At 44.6% G+C, this 19557-nt stretch overlaps 2 protein-coding genes across 4 annotated transcripts in view; one reads left to right on the top strand and one right to left on the bottom strand.

The window, feature by feature from the left end:
* The window catches only part of srfb (serum response factor b), a 21442-nt gene extending 13569 nt beyond the window's left edge, over positions 1-7873 (top strand). The window contains exons 3-8 of one of the 3 annotated variants that reach the window (XM_076743256.1): positions 864-1104; positions 3523-3687; positions 4012-4122; positions 4413-4610; positions 4737-4813; positions 5416-7873. In XM_076743256.1, the coding sequence (XP_076599371.1) occupies positions 864-1104; positions 3523-3687; positions 4012-4122; positions 4413-4610; positions 4737-4813; positions 5416-5511 (888 nt within the window). In that variant the 3' untranslated portion in view covers positions 5512-7873. Of the gene's footprint in view, positions 1-863; positions 1105-3522; positions 3688-4011; positions 4123-4412; positions 4611-4736; positions 4839-5415 lie in introns of all 3 variants that reach the window. The other 2 variants (XM_076743257.1, XM_076743258.1) reach the window with 2 other exon arrangements.
* fhip2a (FHF complex subunit HOOK interacting protein 2) lies at positions 7851-19557 on the bottom strand. The gene is made up of 17 exons (XM_076743255.1): positions 19239-19557; positions 18117-18195; positions 16547-16716; positions 16167-16271; positions 15911-16033; positions 15481-15699; positions 15174-15370; positions 14845-14959; positions 14614-14690; positions 14317-14509; positions 13742-13905; positions 12887-13033; positions 12710-12800; positions 12399-12542; positions 11360-11500; positions 10727-10830; positions 7851-10636 (listed from the first exon to the last, which is right to left on the bottom strand). Exons 1-17 carry the CDS (start codon positions 19281-19283, stop codon positions 10525-10527), a joined length of 2226 nt encoding a protein of 741 aa, XP_076599370.1. The 5' UTR covers positions 19284-19557; the 3' UTR covers positions 7851-10524.

Raw genomic sequence — 19557 nt, 5'->3', positions numbered from 1 at the left:
GGAACATTTATTTCCCTCGACTTCATTCAACTTGATGCTCTTTTTAGACTAAAGCAGCACATGTCTCAGTGAAACGCTCCCAGCACTGATTATTATTTTACATATGGATGCAATTAGAGGGGTCCCAGGCTGTTTCCCTACCTTGTTTATGTCCATTGCCCTGAGTCTATTAAAACCCACTCTGGTTTCTGTCACCCATCCATTGATCCTTGAAAATACTGCAAGTATTAAAGCCTCCGACCTCGCTTTCAGCTGCTCAAAGAGGAAAAGCCCCATTAATGCTGTTGTTTTAGGTGTCCTCATATGAAACTCCTCTGATGTTGCCTTTGCAGTCACTGGAATAAACGCTTGTAGCAGAGTAGAGCAAGCACTAGAAATCAGTTCATACTAGCAACTTCCAAGTAGTAAGTAGTACTATTAAATAGTGTCTTAAAGGGGCACACCTCTGATTATGCACATCAAGATCATTTTACTGGTCAAGACCCTGGTGATGTCATTGGGGTTATCTTGAATTTGGCTTCAAACATTTTTAAGAGAAAGGCTGAGTTATAAACTGCAGACTTTAGCATTTACCAGTCACCAAAGACAAAAGACACAATGTTGAGTTGCATTATGGGAATTGTAGGAGCCAGTGTTTTAGGAGTTTGACCCACAATAGGAACAAAAAACCAGGATATCTCAGCCGCTGTTTTGATTTTCACCATTCTCGTCTTTTGTAAGTTCTTCAGGTTTGTGGTAGTGAGGTATTAAAAGGCGAGAGCACCTCCTCAGCTCCGTCTTCTCCCACGACAGAACCCAGCGCTGCTTTAATTTCATTAAAATCTTCCCGTCTTCCTACTCACAGCGTTTGGTTTCTCCCACAGGATACACTGAAGCCAACGTTCACGGTGGCCAGCCTACCAGGCACCACCAGCAGCGCCCAGTCTACAGTCCCCACCACCTCCACCACCATGCAGGTGAGCAGCGGACCGTCGTTCCCAATCACCAACTACCTGGCGCCTGTCTCGGCTGGCAGCAACGTCAGCGCCAACGGTACCGTCCTCAAGACCGCCGGCGCCTCCACGGGGGTCATGCAGCTGCCCGGCGGCTTCACTTTCATGCCCGGTATGTAGGAGAGCTAAACCTGGGGACTTTACCTCAACATCCAGAGCTCGGTTACAATTCTTAATTCTCTTCTTCATGGTTTGTTTGTCTGAACCTCATCCTTAAGAAATGACACTTCCGCAGGCCTTCATGTTTTGTTAATGTCACGCCGTTGTCTAGCTTATTAGCTGATTAGAATTTGAATGGCGCCGCTCCATGACCTCAGCCATCTTCATGAGGTGGTCATGCCTCTCTCCCTTCGAGCTGTTTACATCACACAACAACTCACAGCCAGTCCGCAACACTCAGCGCCCTCGGGTTTTACAAAGCCCCCAGTGTGCAGGGAAGCCACGTCTATTGGCCACTGGCCCTGCCTTTGATTGTCACTAGGGGACAGGAATAATTAGGTGAGAGGGACACAATAGACCTGGCAATGAGTGCTGCTGAACACGGCCCATAATTAGTCATGAATATTCAATGAGGGATCGGTGGCTTGTGCTGAAATTATAATTGAGGCGTATTTTGTGGAGCAGGGGCTTTGTGACAGAGTGGTCCTGAACGAGACATGACCCTTTATTAAAGGGGACTTCATAGAGACACTCTGGAACACGAGGGATCTCCACCAACTCCACCGTCTCAGTGGGGATGTGGGGGCAGCAGCCTCTGATTTGGGGGTCCCTGAAGTGTCTAAATTGGTTTTCCCCACGAATTATTTACTATACTTCCTCTTCATGGTTTGCTCGGGCTGTGTCTGTGGGTCTCTGAGTTGGGCCTGGGGATGCCAAGAGGTCACATCTCCTCCAAAGACATGAGGAATACTTGAATTTGTTAAAATTGAATTTCATATTTTCTGCACTAGAAGCTCAGTGGAACCTTTATTGGGACTGTCCACGGTGTGAGCGATCTGACCGGTGCAGTCTCTTCCGCAGCGTGTGCTGTTATCACGTAGACGGAGTCTGTGTTGCGCCTGTGAAGCCCATCAGGCCCAGCGCTCGTCAGTCTGCTATTTTCTAGGTAGTGGCAGTGATGTCAGTAGCTAGTCGTCATGGTGTGTTGGTTGTCTGCGCTCTGCATATGAATGGACAGACACATGATGCCTGCTAATGGGTCCTGTATGTTATTTTGACTGACAGCTGAAGGACAGCCAGGCCGTGTCTCTGTCCCACCCACTGCTCTTTTTTTTTTTTTTCAGCTTTCTCTTCCTTCTACAACCGTCACTCACCCTCCCTCTCTTTCCACCCCCCCCATTACTCTCTCCCTCTCTCTTCTTCTCCACCTGTCTGGCACATAGCAGCAGTGCCAGGTGGAACAACACACCCTCCCACACTTAAACCTCCTCAGCTGACAGCTTGACAGGGCCTGCCCACCCCCCCTGCAGCAACTGTCTTTGGAGCATATGACCAAATGTGAGGGTGTAACTCCAGACTCACGTTCTGAAACGAGATCCGTCTGCTTTTTCTTTAAAAAAAACAAAAAAAACAAAAAAAAACCCCAGTATGCTACTAATATGCATGCTAGTAAGCAACTAGTTAATGGTAAATATGTGTACTTTTAATATAAAGTGTTACCAAAACAAATAGGAAATTTGAACATCGTGCAGCATTTCAAAAGAATTTGGGATTTACAGACTGACACAATCTTTGCTGTTCGAGTGTTTGAATGCGACATGTCGTACAACAGATTTACTGATTAATTCTGATTAGACTAAAATGTCAGTGTGCTCGTCAGCCACTTGATACAGTCATACAGCATGTGTCACTTGACTTAGCAGCCATTGTTGTTTAACATTAGAATTATTCTCACTGGCTTGTTATTAGATATTAAACTTTAATTTAGAGTGTAACCCCAGCGGAGAGGTACTCTGTGGAGGTTTTGACCACGACAAGCACGATGAAGCGATGTTTTCTCATCTAGGGCTCCTTTTGTTTGCATTGTTGATGTGATGGACATTTGCCGTTGGTAACAGCGACAAAGCAAAAGAAGAACACATGGATGAGTGACGCTGTGTGTAAACAGTGCATGATTTCAAATATTTTTAAAGGTTTTTTTGTTTTTTTGAAGGGGAAAAATCTTTAACATCCATCACTTCACAGTTCAGATCTCACATTGCTGCTCGCCTTGCTGCAGTCACGTTGTCTAGCCAAAGCTCTGGAACTCGCTGGATAAATGATATTGCGCTTTTTGTGAAAACGTCAGAAAATGTGAAAAACACTTGAACCTTTCATCCCTGGCTAACCGGGGACATCTGCTGCATTTTCTCAAAGAGCTCGGGCAGCTGAAGGTGGTTGATTTCTCAGACAGCGAGTCGTTTGTAAAGTCGACTTATGAGCACCTTTTCAAACTGTACAATCCTTTTGCATTTATAGTCTTACTCCCCCCCCCCCTCCCCGTGTGTGTGCGAATGTGTTTGTGTCCGTGTGTGTGTGCGTGCCCCTCCAGCAGGCACTCCTCTCCCCCCTGGCACCCCCACCATTCCTCTGAGCCAGCTGCAGCAGCACTCCCTGGCCCTCCAGGGGCAGCATGGTCAGGCCCTGGCCGCCGCCCCGCAGCCACAGCAGGGACAGCAGGCTGTCTTCCGCTTCCCTGCTGCTGTCTCCCTCACAGGTGACCTGCTCTGCATGCTGCCACGACTGTGCCTGCTTATACTAATCATAATCACAGCATCATAAAGCTGCTGCTGCTAGTACTAACGGTACCTCTTCTGCCATGACTAATAGTCATGCACTTAATGCTGGATTACTAATGCTACTTGCGCGGCGACTTCTTCTCCCTCAGCTAATATTACTGCCAACGCTTCTGCTGCCAGAGCTACCATATGCCACCCCCACTGCTGCACTCCCCACACTCCTACTGCAACTACTGCTATTCCTTGTGTGGGGGTGGTTGATGACTTACTGTAGTGGCGCTCTGCCCTTTGTGTGTCTCCAGGAGCGGGGGTTCCCCAGCAGCTCCAGGCTATCCAGGTCCACCCCAACACCCAGTCCACCTCCAACAACGACAGCAGCCCAGAGATCTCCCACACCTCCACAAACTCCACCGGTAGGTCAAATCCCTGCGGTCTCCTTCTGGTCTGATTACAATCTCCTCAACACCTCCCTGGATGTTGGAGAGGTTCACTTTCAGATGGAGGAAAGAGGTTATCAGGAGATTCATGTCAGCTACTGATAATATACAGTAGCTTGTTTTCCTCTCTGTTGTTTGGAATGAGTTACTGTACCACTGCCTCGGTCGGAGTTAACGGTTGAACTTAGATGGCCATCTGCTGGCCAACATGCGTACACGCACCGCTTGCCCTCGGCGTGACTTGTGCTTTCTCTCCCTCCTTCCAGCGACGATGAGTCTCCCAGCAACCATCGTCACCTCGTCAGTGCCAACATCCGTGGCGGGTCACATGATGTACCCCAGCCCCCACACAGTGATGTACGCCTCCACGCCGGCGCTCGCTGACGGGGGGCTGGCTGTGCTCAACGCCTTCTCCCAGGGCACGTCGGCCATGCAGGTGTCCCACGCACAGGCCCAGGACACAGGTGAGACACAGGGCAACACGGGCTGACCGCGCTTGATGGCAAATGCCGATTCATTTGTCATCTGTAAGTAATTTCATATAAATGTAACGCTTACAAATGGACAACCATGTTTCCCCTCCCGGCCAGGTGCTGTCCCTCAGGTGTTCCTCACAGCACCTCCAGGCACGGTGCAGATCCCCGTCTCAGCGGTGCAGCTACACCCAGTACGGCAAGATCTGCATTTTACAAGTGAAACTCTCATATTCCCTATGCAACCAGCATGCCACGTGACCGCACTAATGCATCCTTAACAGAGCACTGGCACAAAGAGGCCACAGGGCCGTCACCTTTCGCCTCTCCGTATGAATGTGAATGATCAGCTGGCAGTTTGTCTTACCTGTGATTTGCAGCAGAGTACACATGAAGTAGACTTAACAAGACACCACTGTAGCAGTGCATGGAAATTAAAGTGTGTTTTAATCGCTTATAAAGTCCAGTCGTACGGAGAAAATCATGAGGAATTCATTCATGTACAGTTGTTTAAAATATACAGGCATTTTGATGATATGCAACACGGACAAATCTGGAAAAATCCTGTAGAATTTCAGGCAATATGTGGTTTTCTCTCACATCTCTACTAATGGTCTAAATTTCACTCTACAGAACATGATTTTATATCCATGACAGCTCTACGCCACACCACGATAAAGAGCATGTAGTGGGGCAGGATTTCCATCCGCGCTGGGTGTTGTGTGATATGATGGCTTGTGATTGGCTGTCTGATAGGCCCTGCGCCGTTTCCTGATGAGGCTGTGCTGTGTTCTAGATGGTGATTGGCCAGCAGTCGAGCGGCAGCAGCAGTAACCTGACGGAGCTCCAGGTGGTCAACCTGGACGCCGCACAGAGCTCGAAGAGCGACTGACAAGACAGCTGGAGCTGTTGAACACGGCAGACCCAGGGACACAGACAGACAGACAGACGGACTGACTGACCGACATCTCTATTTATTGATGCCTTCCTACAGAGTTTCCCATTACACTTCTGAATGTGACTTTAAAGTACATATATACACACAATCAAGGGCATACAGTATGTGTGGCTGACCCTTATACAGTAAACAGTATGTTTTGGTATATAAATATATATATATATATATATATTCGCAAATGCATAGGAATATATCACTACATCCATCACCGGAAGCTATTTTCTATGCCGTTAGATGGTGTTATTTTTTTGTGTGTGCGCGTGTGTTTTTTGAAAACGTGTAATTACATGTATACACACACACACTGCGAGGTGGCACAGCTTCACACCAGCCAAAGAGACATTTGTTTGTCTGAATGTTCCAGTGTGAGCAACTTGTGCACAAGCGTGTGTGTCTGTGTGTGCACGCATATCCGGGGTTTGTAAATGGGCGGGGGAGACGCTTATTATGACTTCAAAATAAGGAGACATTTGGAAATGTACATATTTTTCTTTTTTTTTCTCTCTTTTTTTTTTTTTAAATTGATAACCTGTATTTTTAGCCTGGTTTAGTTTGTGCAACGGCATGTAGTTGTTTTTTACGTAGTGGTTTTGTATGTACATGAAAATGATTTGCATAAAGAGAATGAATTATTTACATGTACTGTATATGTAAATTAATTTAATATACCATCCTATGTTGATATACTGTCATGCTGTTGGGAGTTTTCACTACGAGATGGAGAAAGAACGCTGGATGTTTTTGTTTTTTTTTTTTACATTTTTTGTGACATTTGAAGGGCCGTCCTTCAAACAGAATCAAGTAGCTGGGTCACAAAATGTAAAACAGAAGATATTTATGATTTCCTGATGTGAACATATTCTGTACTTCAGCTGGGAAGACTTCAGTGCGGCAGCTGATGTAATGACATCAGTTTTGCATGTGAGGCTTCCTGATGAAGTCCTGAACTGGCACTTTCATGAGTGTTCAAACTATGACAATCCAATGGAAATACTTTCATGTTTCTCAACATTTTAGCATAATGTCGTCTGTACTTTCATGTGCTCACACACAGTAACGAGTGACCTTTTTAAGAAGTGTGACACATTCAATGTCCTTCATGTGAAACTTCAATTGTTCGCTTACTTTGAAACGCCACAGTCGTCGACATGGTGCTTCTGTGGGTGACAAACCTGAGTGCCAAACAGGTTTCATGACATCGGTTAAATGAACTTTATGTTGTCCGACTTGTTTAATTTGTAAACCTGTTGCTCTGAGTTGCCTCCACTAGACTGCAGAACTTTAATTACGTGATGCTACTACTGACACGAGTCAGGGCATTGACACAAATCTCCTGTTTAACGAGACACTGTACAGACTTGGCAAATCCAGTTCAGTACTGCAATCGAAGCTTTGGTGTTTCCTTGTATGGAAGCACTGGATGTTATTCAGCGCAGCATCAGTGCTGCACTTTTACAGCAGTAATAGTATGAATATTTTTGTAAGAACAAGGATCGCATAATTTGGAAAAGTGATTTCAGGTGCTTTAAAATATTAATATACTCCTTTAATGAGAACTGTAAGACCCTAGCTGACTGCAATCTCAGTATGTACCTCAGCAATCATTAAGAGTGAGACTGAGAGCCTTCTTTCTGCACCATAGTGCCTCTTTTCCATGGCTGATTTCTAAATCACTGCAAGGCGAGGGAAATGTAGGATTTGCTTCTTTCCAGACCACTTCACATGACTCTGGACCTTGTCATTACAATCCTCTGCTCTGGCCAGGGAGTGAGATTTCAGACTCGTTTCTACAGAATTAGCTGGATGACTGAGCGTGGCTGGCTGGAAGCCAAAGAGAAGTTGAGGATAAAGTACCCATGCTGACTGCTGTTCAGTTATTCACTGGTGAGAGAGGTCATTTTCACGCTCTGGTCTGTTCCTGTACATGATGTCATGTCATCTGCAGGGCTGTTTGCATAGGAAAATTACAGGTTAGAGACTTTCAAGTCCCCCATGTGACCTTGTGGTTTTTTGGAGAAGGTACTTTAAGGGGATGACTGAATAGAATTTGTGGTTTTCACCTTGTTGTTGAAAGAAATGGTTATTTTGTGTATTTTTCTTTTGTTGTACAGACATTTTGTAATAAAAAACAAGATGAAACACAATGAACTGTTCAAAGAATGACCACATCTCCTACTGAACTTTTTTTTTTTAATTGGGACGGAGAATGTTAAACAAAAGCGCGTTGTCCTGAATGAAACACAGTGTTGAAATGAAGACAGCTGATGAGGAATAAATGAGCCAAACACCTCTGACAGACTGCAGTGATGACTTCCATTTGCTCTGTGAGGCGGGAGGGGTGAGCATGCACCTTACCTTAATGTTTCAATTATGCATTGCACAATCACAAAAATCAAGCTGGCCATGAGATAGAGGAAGCGTAATGAGTCTCATCCCATTTCGCACCAGAGGAAAGCAGCGACGAACGTGAAGGAAACGCACCAACATCATACAGTGATTGGTCTAAGCTGACACAAGAAAATTCAGTTGGCATCAGATCTTCGACTGGACTGAGAGTCCTGTACATCACAAACCAAAGTCTATGTAACACAAGTGATAGGCAGAATAAGATCACAAGAAAGTGTAGTGAGGCAGAAACCCCTTCCACATTGATTCTAGGAGTCCTCAGAGATCCACAGTGTGAAGTAAGGCATATCTCCCTGTCAGTGTCTTCAAAGAGCAAAGTGCTGACAGCTAAGAAATCATCACAGATGGCCTGGACCGCCTTTCTTCCTTCCTTTCAACGATGAAAAAAGTATGTATAAGCATGCATTTACGGCAGGTAGTATATCTCTATTGCTATTGTACATATACAATATACAAATGTACAGAACAAGTTGGAAAGATTAAAAAATGTGCATGATTGATAATTTAAAAAAAGTTTCCCATTAAAATAGAAATGTTACTCCTGGTACATCCTAGATTTTCTTTTTTTTCTTTTTTGGTTTATGAAACAAAACATTTTTGGAAAAACAAAAGGAAAAAAAAAAGCTTTTTGTTGTGGATATTTACATTATGAACAAGGATGAAGAAAGACAATGTGCAAATCTGATTCCATGCAAGCAGTTGCATAATGTGGTTTAGGTGCATGAGGGATGGGTTTGAGAGAGAGGAGGGGAAAAAAAAAAAAACAAGGCTCAAGACCAGGGACTCATGGCTTCAATGAACAACTCCACCGCAATAATAAAATCACTTACACTCGCTCATAAACAAACATCATCCAACACACTTACCAATCAAGGAAACACTCTGGGAGCGTAACACAACAACCAGTTACATTAAGAAGCATCTTGATCTAGACTAATTCAAACCTCAGCTAATGAATCACTGACCCGTGAGGTGAGACTCCCCAGATATTCAGGAAATAAAGAAGCAAACAACCCGTTCCACCAACGCAAAGCACCGCAAGCATTTCCCCACCATTCAAGATCAGGATGCAAAGGTAATACTGCTCGTAAATGCAACACCTCAGGTGAAGCGACGCTCACCTGTGGAGGAACTCAGAGGTCTGATAGGATACTGATAGCCAGCGGTTTGCAAACCGGGCTCTCCTCTTTGTGCTGCACAAAAATGTTTTCTTTTCAGACTTGATCATTTCAAATAAAAGACGATCTGAGAAGCTGGAATCACATATTGGTTGAGCTTGCAAACAAGTCGACGTAGCTTTGTTTTCGGGAGCAAAAGCTAATAAAAGGTTGGGAACCAGTGCTGGAAGCTAGAGTATGTCCTAAGTTAAAGATGTTTTTTTTAGACACTGGTCAATAAAGTGGAGAGGTTTGCCCCTCTGCATCCCTCCTATCATTAGCATTAACACATGACTGAGACTTATCCATGGTGTAAAAACACAAACACTTGGATAAAACAAACACTGGTGCGTGAGAAATGCAACACTGGGTCTGGAGAACAACATTTCACAACTAATGGGATCAAATCCAACAGGTCTCTTCCAACAAATGCCAACTTGACATTTCCTAAAAGCCAAAGCAAGCACAGAAGAACATGAATAATGTAACGAGTGCAACGCAATGAGATCCGCGTGTGTGCAAATTCACATCTGAACATGATGGATGGTGACATCTTTGGGTGATTACAGACGAGCTTCGAGAGCACTTCAAGACAAACTGAGGAAAGACGAGGACGACAAATAAAAGTAAATAGCATCTGCTCAGTCAGTCCTTACTTAAACTGTTTTTCTCTTAATACGACATTACTTAAAAAGGCAACGTGAAAGCAAATAAATATGAGGACTTGGCATATAAAATAAGAGCGCAGTATCATAAATACTGCAGATCAGTATGTATGTAACTATAGGTACATATAGGGGATAAAGGTAGTGGGCATTTTCTCTACAGCCTCTTGTCTTCAAACAGACAACACGTAAGGAGTTGAGTTAAAAATGTTTCAAAAGGAAACAATCATCTGTAACTGAAAGGTGTGATTCCACACTAAGGCAATGACGTTTACAAATGGGTGATAAAGGGACTGGAAATAAATACACAAACATCTTTTCTCCGTGACAGGATAATTACAGGGCTGTCATCTTTTGGCTGGTGAGGAAGAAGATGGCTGGGGAGGGAGAAAATGCAGAGGCTGGAAAGAGCCAAGTGACCCTCTCCCTGCACCTCCACATCTGTCCCTCCTTCCTCTAATTCCTCTGCTGGCGGGGCAGTGTCTGCGCTCTGACCTGCTCGAAAACAAGACCAAAGACTTTTCGAGGAGGAGCCCGAGAGGCCAGAAGAGGAGGAGCGATGAGACCCGCCCGTGTGGGCTTTTAACAGTCTTGCAGGGATGAGCGCTTAGTGGTAATGTTTTGCCGACCCTGTGCCACCGGAACCAGCACACCCCAAAGGCCCAGTTTAATCTTGACCCCTCTGCCTGGCCGAGGCAGATGGATGAACAGCAGGAAGATTACGGCGAGGAGGAGGAAGCTGCGTGGTATTTGACGAAGGCGATGGCTGCCAGCTCTTTGCAGAACTCCTCCAGCACGATCACCCCCTCCAGCAGAGTCATGTGGTCGATACTACAGGAGGACACAGACAGGAAGATTGAGAGGTGCATTCCAACAGTCAACTCAGAAGATAAGAGCACAGAACCACGTGGAAGTACATACGTGATGCCCTCCGGCTCCAGACCTAATAGCCTCTTCCTCACGAGCAGCAGCTTGGGTGTGAAGTCTGGGATACGCTGAATCCTCAACATGAGATCTCCCACCACCTAACACACGCAAGAGCACACAATTACAGCGCTGCTTCCGTCCCTGGGCAAAGGTAAAACACTAGTAAATCATTACTACACTCGTCGGAGACTTCGCTGCAATTATCATAAACAAACAAGACCATCAACAAGAAAATTAGCTGCTTCCACCAGCCTCTTAACAGCTGTTTACACTGCTGCTACTGGAATAGATTCAAAGAAAAGTAGTTGGACTGAGTCACGGAACAAAAGAGGTTCAGACGTGCATCTCTTCCAGTAAGAAGCACATCGAGAGTTCAAGACTCACAGAAACATCTGCACCATTAATAGCGCTGGCACGAGATAAAGGCCAATGAATGTCTCAAACATGATTATTTGTTGCGCCAAATATTTTTATAAGTGCAGCATCCAACATTTCAAGATACTACACAGATCGAACCTGTCAAGACACAAGCACTCAATCATCGGTGATCGTAAAGGTTGAGCACGGCGGCGTCTGCTATCAACGATGGATGAGATAAGCAGCGTCGGAGCTAAAGAGGACTCTTACCCTGACGATGACAGAGAACAGAGACCTGCAGCCAGGGGCCAGGTTGATGTAAGGGTCCAGCAGGTACTCATGCAAGTGGGGGTGTGGTAACAAAGACAGCTTGGACAGCACAGCGGTCACCTGCAGGTTGACGTCGTAGGGCTGGAGGACAGAGAGGGTGTCAGGTGTGAAACTGCACAGGCAATTAAACGGAGATTAGAGTGAACCAACGACGCCTGACATTTCTGTTTGGGTAGAGGAACTGCTGTGAATAAATAGCACAAAGCATCAGCGCCTTTTAATGACAGGCTCGTCGATTCATACAGCACTCCCCTTTTAGACTTGAGTTCTTTAACGCTTCAAGACGCCCATGAGCTGCCAAAAAGTGCATTTCAACTCCAAATCTCTATTAGTCATCTTCACCATTCCTGCCTAGCATCATTTGTCAAATGAGTTTATGGCCAGAGCTCATTGTTTTTGTTTTTCACTTTTCAAAAAATGAAAGACATCTGCAGAATCAGCAGCTCATTTGCATTTTATCCCCATTTTTCTCTCCACTTTCCATTAGCGGGGCTCATTTACCTTCAATTGCAGCACACAATGTTCTCCTTCAGCAAGACAAAACAACCTCTGGATGCGTGAGAACATTCAGTCTGATTGAACAATGGGTTAAACTGATCTGCTCCTTTAAAAAAAATCAATGAAAACAGAAATGATGGCTCTTACTCAAATAAGACTTTGTGCTGATCTGCATGCAGAAAGCTTCATTCATTTAATCTGGTTGTGCATGTCTGGCTAAATTAACCTGTTTGTGACTCCTTGCCATTTGAGATTATCTTGGAATTCATTAGCTGCTCCATTTGCTGCAGGAATTTGATTACAACCAACGCTGCATTCGTGATTTCCAAAGGGCACTTTCACTGTGGGCGTCTTGCTATTCAGATTCGTGGAGTCATGGTACTTAAACAATGCAACAGACATTTCAGCACTAAAGCATGCAGCTGCTCTGTATGATGCCAGGAGTGCTACAGATGTTTACTGTACGGCAGATCAAACTGACCTGATCTAGGATGCGACCCATCCTGTCGAAGAGAACCTTGAGGAAGTGGCCCTCGAAGAATGGGATGTCCAAGTTACACTTCTCAAAAGGCTTTGGATTTCCCCTCCAGTCCCACCGCTGGCAGACCCCGCAATAGTCCTTGAACTGAGGGGAACAATTCATCTACACTTAGTGCCGTTTCTATAAGAAGGCTGATGAGCAACAGTAGACTTTCCTCGGTGATTAGTTTGAGAAAGACCAAAATACAAACACTGAACCAGCAGCGTCACCTTGCTGCTGGAGCCTTAAACACACAGCAGAATGAGGCTCACCTGTCTGTGTGCGTCTCTGAGGTAGGTGTCATAGCCTGTGCCTTCAACCTGATACGATGACTTCGCCTCATCGGGCACCAAACACAGGAAACTGCAACAGAACGTAACAGTTAAACTAAAGATTAAAACTAAATGAAAAAAGAAGGAAGTATGTTGTATCCTGAGCACGCTGTGTACCTGTTCACAATCTTGTGGACCTCCGTCTTCCCGTCACACTTTGAGTGGTCAGGACTCTGCGGAGGAGAGGAGCTGAGCCAATCAGAACCAGACAGCCTGCTGTCAGGAGAAACGTCATCACCAAACAGCGGATCCTCCTCCAGGTCTCTGCAGAAAGAACACGTTCATTAAAAACTATATTTGTGAGAACACGATTATGATGAGCGCTACTGTCCAAGGACGCATCACTGAGAGCAAAGAGAGCCACTGGTGAAATAAAAGTGTATAACTTCTATTCTCCAGTCTGGTATGACAAAATGTGATGGCCTCTTCGACAGTATTCCTGTGTGTAGTTGGTGGTCTTTTCCAGGATGATCGTATTTCACGGCTCTTTGGGCTTGCATGGCCCCTTCAGGTTCTGTTGTGTAATGAACGAATGTCTTCATAGAGATTAGATGAATGTTTAAATAGAGGCATTTAGTATATCTGCAAGTATGTTTACTTTCCGGCTGTCGATTCTGCAGCCCCAATATCATCCCAGGCGTAAACCCAGTATTACAGTGTTGCATTTTGGTCACTTAATTCATTTGCATAAAAACTGATGAGCCCTATAAAACAACATCAAAAAGCAAGCAAGCCATTGCTCACTGTGCATCAATTTCCATGCACGCACTTCCCACTAACCATGGTTTGAAAAGATCCCCACCAACTGAAACACACAATGAGGAACAGTACGGCTGAACTGGTGTCACGTCTGAAAAACCACAGCTAGTTGATGCATTCATTTTATTTCCACCAGTGTGTTTGTGCAGATGATCTTCCAGACAGCATTTTCAGGCAGCACAGGGAGGTCAAAGGTCAGAGGCAGGTCCTTACACAGCATCGTGAGGCTGCCCGTTCTCAAGGGGCTCCCGCTCCTCCTGTGGTTTGTTCTCCAGGTAGTTCCTCTCTTCCAGGCTGCGCAGCACCAAGCTGTGCAGGATGTGCTGGTTGGGCTTCTGGATGAGCTGCTCAAACAGCCGCAGCGTCATGATGCTGATCTGAGGACACAGAAGGAGGAATGAGGCTCAGCTCCCTCCATAAGCCCAGAGCAACATGCCAAGCATTTCCTCGCTCACAAAAAAGGAGGCAGCGGCAGTTTCAAGCATCAAAGAAATGATTCATCTCCTCTTTTGTATGATGAAAATGTGTTCAATGGCTCTGTCACATACTAATTAAAATTCATCTTCTTTTGGTTAATCATACGATTCACTAGAACTAAGAATCCTTGAAGGGCAGGTGGTAATTTGTACTTTTGAATGTCAAAACAAGTAAAAGAAGAAATTATGGAGGATTTTCATTGTGGAAAGCATTAATGTGAGTACAAAGAAGACATACGTTCATGATGTCAAAGGTGCTTTCATGAGCAGGAGTGGGCACGTCCTGAATAATAACAATTATCTGATAAGAACCTCGTCTGACAGGTGGTCACAGTGCTCAATGAGTCTGTGTCTGAGTGGATTCTGAGCGATAGCAGCTGAAGTCTCTGGCTCTCTCTCCTCTCCCAGCAGGAAGTAAACCATCTCCTGTAGCAGAGCCTCTGATGTCACCTGCCTGATGATCCTGTTCAGCAGGGCTGTGGAGGTCAGGATGCCGACCTCGGACCTGTGTGCACCCACACATGTGTTACTGAGCAGTCACGACGCACGACACAAGACAAAGAATGTCAACAGAAGGATGACTGATTGATGATTCAAAGCGAGGCTTACGTCTGCATCAGCTGTGGCTCCATGACAGACACAAAGAATCTTCCTCTCACTGCTTTTGCCATCACTGCCGCTGCTGACTGGAAGACAGTGAAGAAAAAGAAAAAATGTAGTCCTGCCTTCTGTGGCTTTCAGATACAAAAAGAACTGCTTTGGAGAGGAGTTCTTTTATTCTGGTGATTCTGACTAAAACATGACACATTGAAACACAGTGAATCAGTGTTGGTTAAGGACCTTATGAGCCTCCTTGATGAGCTGGTCACAGTAATCTAGCCAGGACAGGAAGGAGATGAGAGCCCTCTTCCCTGTGAAGACAGCAGCATCCTCCTTCAGGTTATATACATCCAGACTGAAAGAGAGAGAGAGGGGGAAAAGGGAAAAACAGTAAAGCTTTGATGCAGCTCTTCCACTTCATCCTCTAAAAAAATAACATCTGACAGAAGATACTATTTACAGGCTACCTGCTGACTAAATCAAAACTTGAGTTGTAGGAAAGTGATGTTTACACTTCTGATTTCATTAAATATGTGGTTATAGACAGCAAAGACTAGAAAGAAGTTTACCCCCAGTTGACTGACTCCACTGTCTCAATGTCCAAGGGGTCCATGGACTGTGGCAGGGCTTTATAGAAGGAGACCAGCCTGTCAGTCAGAAGCTCACAGAGCTCAGTGTTTTCAGTTAAACACTTGGCAGCTGCAGGCTCTGGTAAACTGACCAGCAGCATCAGACCCTCACATGCCTTTACCACTATCCTGCCATCCTGAGGAGGGGAAGAATCCATACAACTCATCAATACAAACCTTCAACTCTACTGAAAACAAGGTAACTTGAGGTAAAGCACCAAAACGTCCTTGCGTGGGGATTACTCACAGGGCTCTTTGTGAGGTTGAGCAGGGAGGAGACGAGATTGTAATTGTTGCTGCTGTTGTTGTTGTTAGTGGTTGGACTGGAGGTGGAGGCAGCAGCTGCAGCCTGAGGCTCCTCTGCCTGTTCCTCTGCTGGAGACTGACCAGTGTCCGGAGCCAACACATTCTCCTTCACCGAATCTGCCCCTTCAGGACTCTTTGCCTCAGGTCTCTTTAACTTGTTCTGGAAACAACATTGCAAATAAGATATTCTCTGGACTGTATGCTAGGGCAGGGCAACGAGACAAAAAACAGGAGATTGTTTTGTCACCCAGCTCTACCGTGTGCTTTAAAATCCTGTCAGGCACTTAGTTTTGCCAGTAAATACACAGATGAATATTTATGAATGTGCCGCTCAAAGTCCCCCCCCATCCCCAGGGGTCACAGGATCTCACCTCAAGGAAGAAGTTGACAAGGTACGGGTCCTGCTTCAGTTTGGCACAGACTATACAAAGGAACTGAATCTCCTCATTTTCTGTGGGAGCAGCCAACACCTCGCCACACAGACGGATCAGTTTCTGACAGAGGAATGTCACAGCCACGAAAAGATAGAAAGTTACAAATACACTGCACAACCTGCAGTTTAACTGACCGTTTGAGGAAAAGGATTGTAAAAAATAAACTGAAACATAAGAGTGTGTTACTGCTCACCTGTACAGGTCTATGGACATTGATGTGTGGCAGGAGAGGCTGACGAATGTGTGCTAACAGCTTTGTGTAAAAGGTAAGCACCTGCTGCTTCATCCCTGGAGGGCACTGAAGGGAAATCATGCAGACAGAAAGAATATGTTAGCATATATTTGGGTGAGCCACCAAAACAGATGTATGCCCAACCTGCACGGAAATGCAGCTCACAAGGTAGATCTATTGAAAGGTTTACTGTGGTACTGCAGTGTTGTACTGTGTCCAGCCCCGACCACCATCACTAACTCTCAACCTTGATTTTCACCAGATTTCATCCAATTTGACATGTGCATATACAGCCACCATATCATGACATGTATATTTGCAGTTAGCAACATGTGACTTACATCTGCCTTGCCCAGGGTGTATAGAGTCTCCAGGATCTTATGGTGTAGGAGATACTCCATGCAGGGTCCTGTCTCTCCAGACTCCCTTTCCCCCTCCTCCTGGGTCAGGATGTCCAGCATCTGTTCCAGGTGAGATGGGATGTTGGTGTCTGTAACTGGAGCTTTGTCATCTAACAAGGGAAAATACAAGAGCATGTCAGAACCTCTGTATGTCCAAAAGATACGAACAGTTGGAAGAAGGGGAAAAGTCTTCTTCATCTTCACCGGTTTTTACTCGCCTACGTTTTTACCCTTCTGCTCAAAAACAAAAGGACAGCTGTTAACACTTCATAGCTCTTATGTAGCGTTTTCTTCAATCCAGTTACGACACATTCATTGTGATTTGTTAGATGTAATGTAGTCCATATTGTTTTCTGATCCACTAATGTTTTTGTGCATTGCAAAAGAGGCCACATAATCTATTTTATCGAGGGAAAGCTTTTCTAAGGTGGCTACACAGTGAAATGAAATATTTCAAATTTAATATGCTTTCTCTTTTCAACAAGTATACAAAGCAATGTAAAAAAAACTGAAGGCCAGAGGATGAGATAACACTGTGTTGAGAGTTGCCCAAGTGTAACAACCTTGTTTGTCACCAATTATGCACTAGTGGCTCATTTATTTCAATAACAAGGGTGTGTGTCATGCTGAATGTTAACAAAGCACACAATGTCAAAACAGTCTATGAAATGAAGATTAGCTTCTAAGTTAAATCACAGCTCAACAGCTCTGATCAAAACAATCAAATCATTCCTTAAATTTGTAATTATGTAGACAGATGAATGTCAAGCTGCTTAAAAATGATCATTCGAGTCACGAGTCTGCTAAACCCTGGAAACAAGCTCAGTTACATAGTAGTCACAGTACAAATAATCTCCCATCAGCAGTTCAGAGAAAAATTTGTTAAACTGGCCTAACTGGGAGAACTGCTGCAAAGAAGCTGTTTGTTCAGCATGAAGAATGAGATAAGTCTTTCCTTGCCTAAAACATACAGAGACTAGACATCAGTAGTTTGAGCAGAGGTTTTACATGACTGGGTTTAACCAAGTACATCTTAGATGCAACCTGACACAGACGCTGAGCACATGAGCACCACTTGCACAGATCCCACAGTCAAACACGAAGGAAGCACTCTCATAGTCTGGAGCTGCTTTTGTTGAAGTCTGCTACAAACTCAACCAGCATAGCATTCCCAGCATACTTCACACTTGTGTCTTTTCATTTGGATTTTGTTCATAGCCATCCCCTCTGCACCGCCTGTGTTCATTGTGCGTAGAGCAGTGGTACATGAGCAGCTGATTAATGAACAGAAATTTTGCCACTTTTTTTTTTTTGGATCTGGTAAATTGTAATCTGTGCTTATCTTTTAAAATACTCAATAATTACTATATACGGATGCGTAACTTATGACTTTCGATACTTGTCATCAGTACAAAAGACATCATTAACTTTCATAAAAATCTGCCCAGCACCAGCATACATCTGGGAATATTGTGATCATAGTGTGACCAAAACATTCCTTCTTTCTTACCAGAAGTCTCAATGTAATAATGTGTGATGGCCTTCCAGTGATAGACAAAATCCTCCTGCAGGGGTAGCGATGGGGCAAGCTGAAAAAGAAGAATTGCAAACATATAAGCATTTAATATGTTTATAGTGGTGGCCCAGGGAGAGACGGTACTAATTATCATGACAACATGTTTCAGTCGTCAGAAATCAGGGCTGTTCTGCTCTCGTTTTCAATAAGATTCTCTCAGAGCCTCAATGATTGTAATGTGCGACTACAGCATGACTTTGATCATTGTGCTGTGATCAAAGAAACATCCCAGCGGCGTTCAAAGTGTTTAATTATAGAGCAAAACTTTCACTTGCAAGCGGCATGAAATGTGCACACTTGCCGTGTATTGTATCCTCATACACACCAACAAGCTGTGTGACAAAATGATGAGCTAATATTAAACGTTTCGTTGTTAACTCACATCTACACCTGATGTCACCCATCAAGCGTCTAGTGACTGAACACCTAACATCAATCAGCTTCACTACAGGATCCAGGCAAGTTACTACAGGTTTTTAGCTAGGTAACGGTAGCTGGTTGGCTAACGTGTAACATTAAGCTGTTAGAAATTGCTGTGCGAGATAACCCACAGACTATCCCTTTAATATTAACAGTTAGACGTTTGCGCAACATCAAACAAGGCTGTCCTAACATTTCGACACAACTCGTCACGATAAGACTGCTATTTGAAACGAGATAGCCAGCTACGGCATTAGCTTCTTGAGGCTACTTTCAGCTAACATTAGCGGCTAACTAACTCAGCTTGCCAAACTACCGTCAATACAAATGCCTTGCTGAAATAAAGGACGTGACAATAATGAGTTAGTTAGTAACTTAAACCAACAGACACATAGGTACACCCACAGGTAGAATTTTATGTTGCCAACAACAACAAATTGACGGCACAAACACAAAACGCTAACGTTAGCTTAGGCTAATTAGTTAGCTCGATGGTTAGCAACGTTTCCCTAATGCTGACGTTATGATGTGTGATGTCTGGGCGACCAGAGGCCCCTTTCAGCGAAGACAGACAATACACAAAAGCAGGCCACTGGATAAACACATGATTTGGGTTAAAGAAAAAAAACAACTCACCGCTTCCACAGCGTGCTGAAGAATGGACGTAAATTTGGAGAACATTTTGTTCTTCGACTGGACTAGTTTCTCCCGAGAAGACCTAGAGAATTCCTCTATCTTCTTCTTCCTGTTGTTACCGCCTCGATCCAGATTGGAGGTTTCATATAATGACCCTTGTAACGAGAGAATAGGTGTGAGCAATAAAAGCGTTAACGCTTACTGGCCGCAGGACCTCACGGGCCTGGAACAACCACTGTAAACAAGACGTCTACAGGCTCAAATAACGTATGCTCACTTTGGACACGGTGGCACTTCCCTCGCCAAACGCTACCGTTTC

This window comes from Chaetodon auriga, chromosome 11, assembly GCF_051107435.1.
Source record: "Chaetodon auriga isolate fChaAug3 chromosome 11, fChaAug3.hap1, whole genome shotgun sequence".
NCBI lineage: Eukaryota > Metazoa > Chordata > Actinopteri > Chaetodontiformes > Chaetodontidae > Chaetodon > Chaetodon auriga.
Note: the sequence above shows the minus strand (reverse complement) of the source record. Positions and strands in the feature narration are given on the sequence as shown.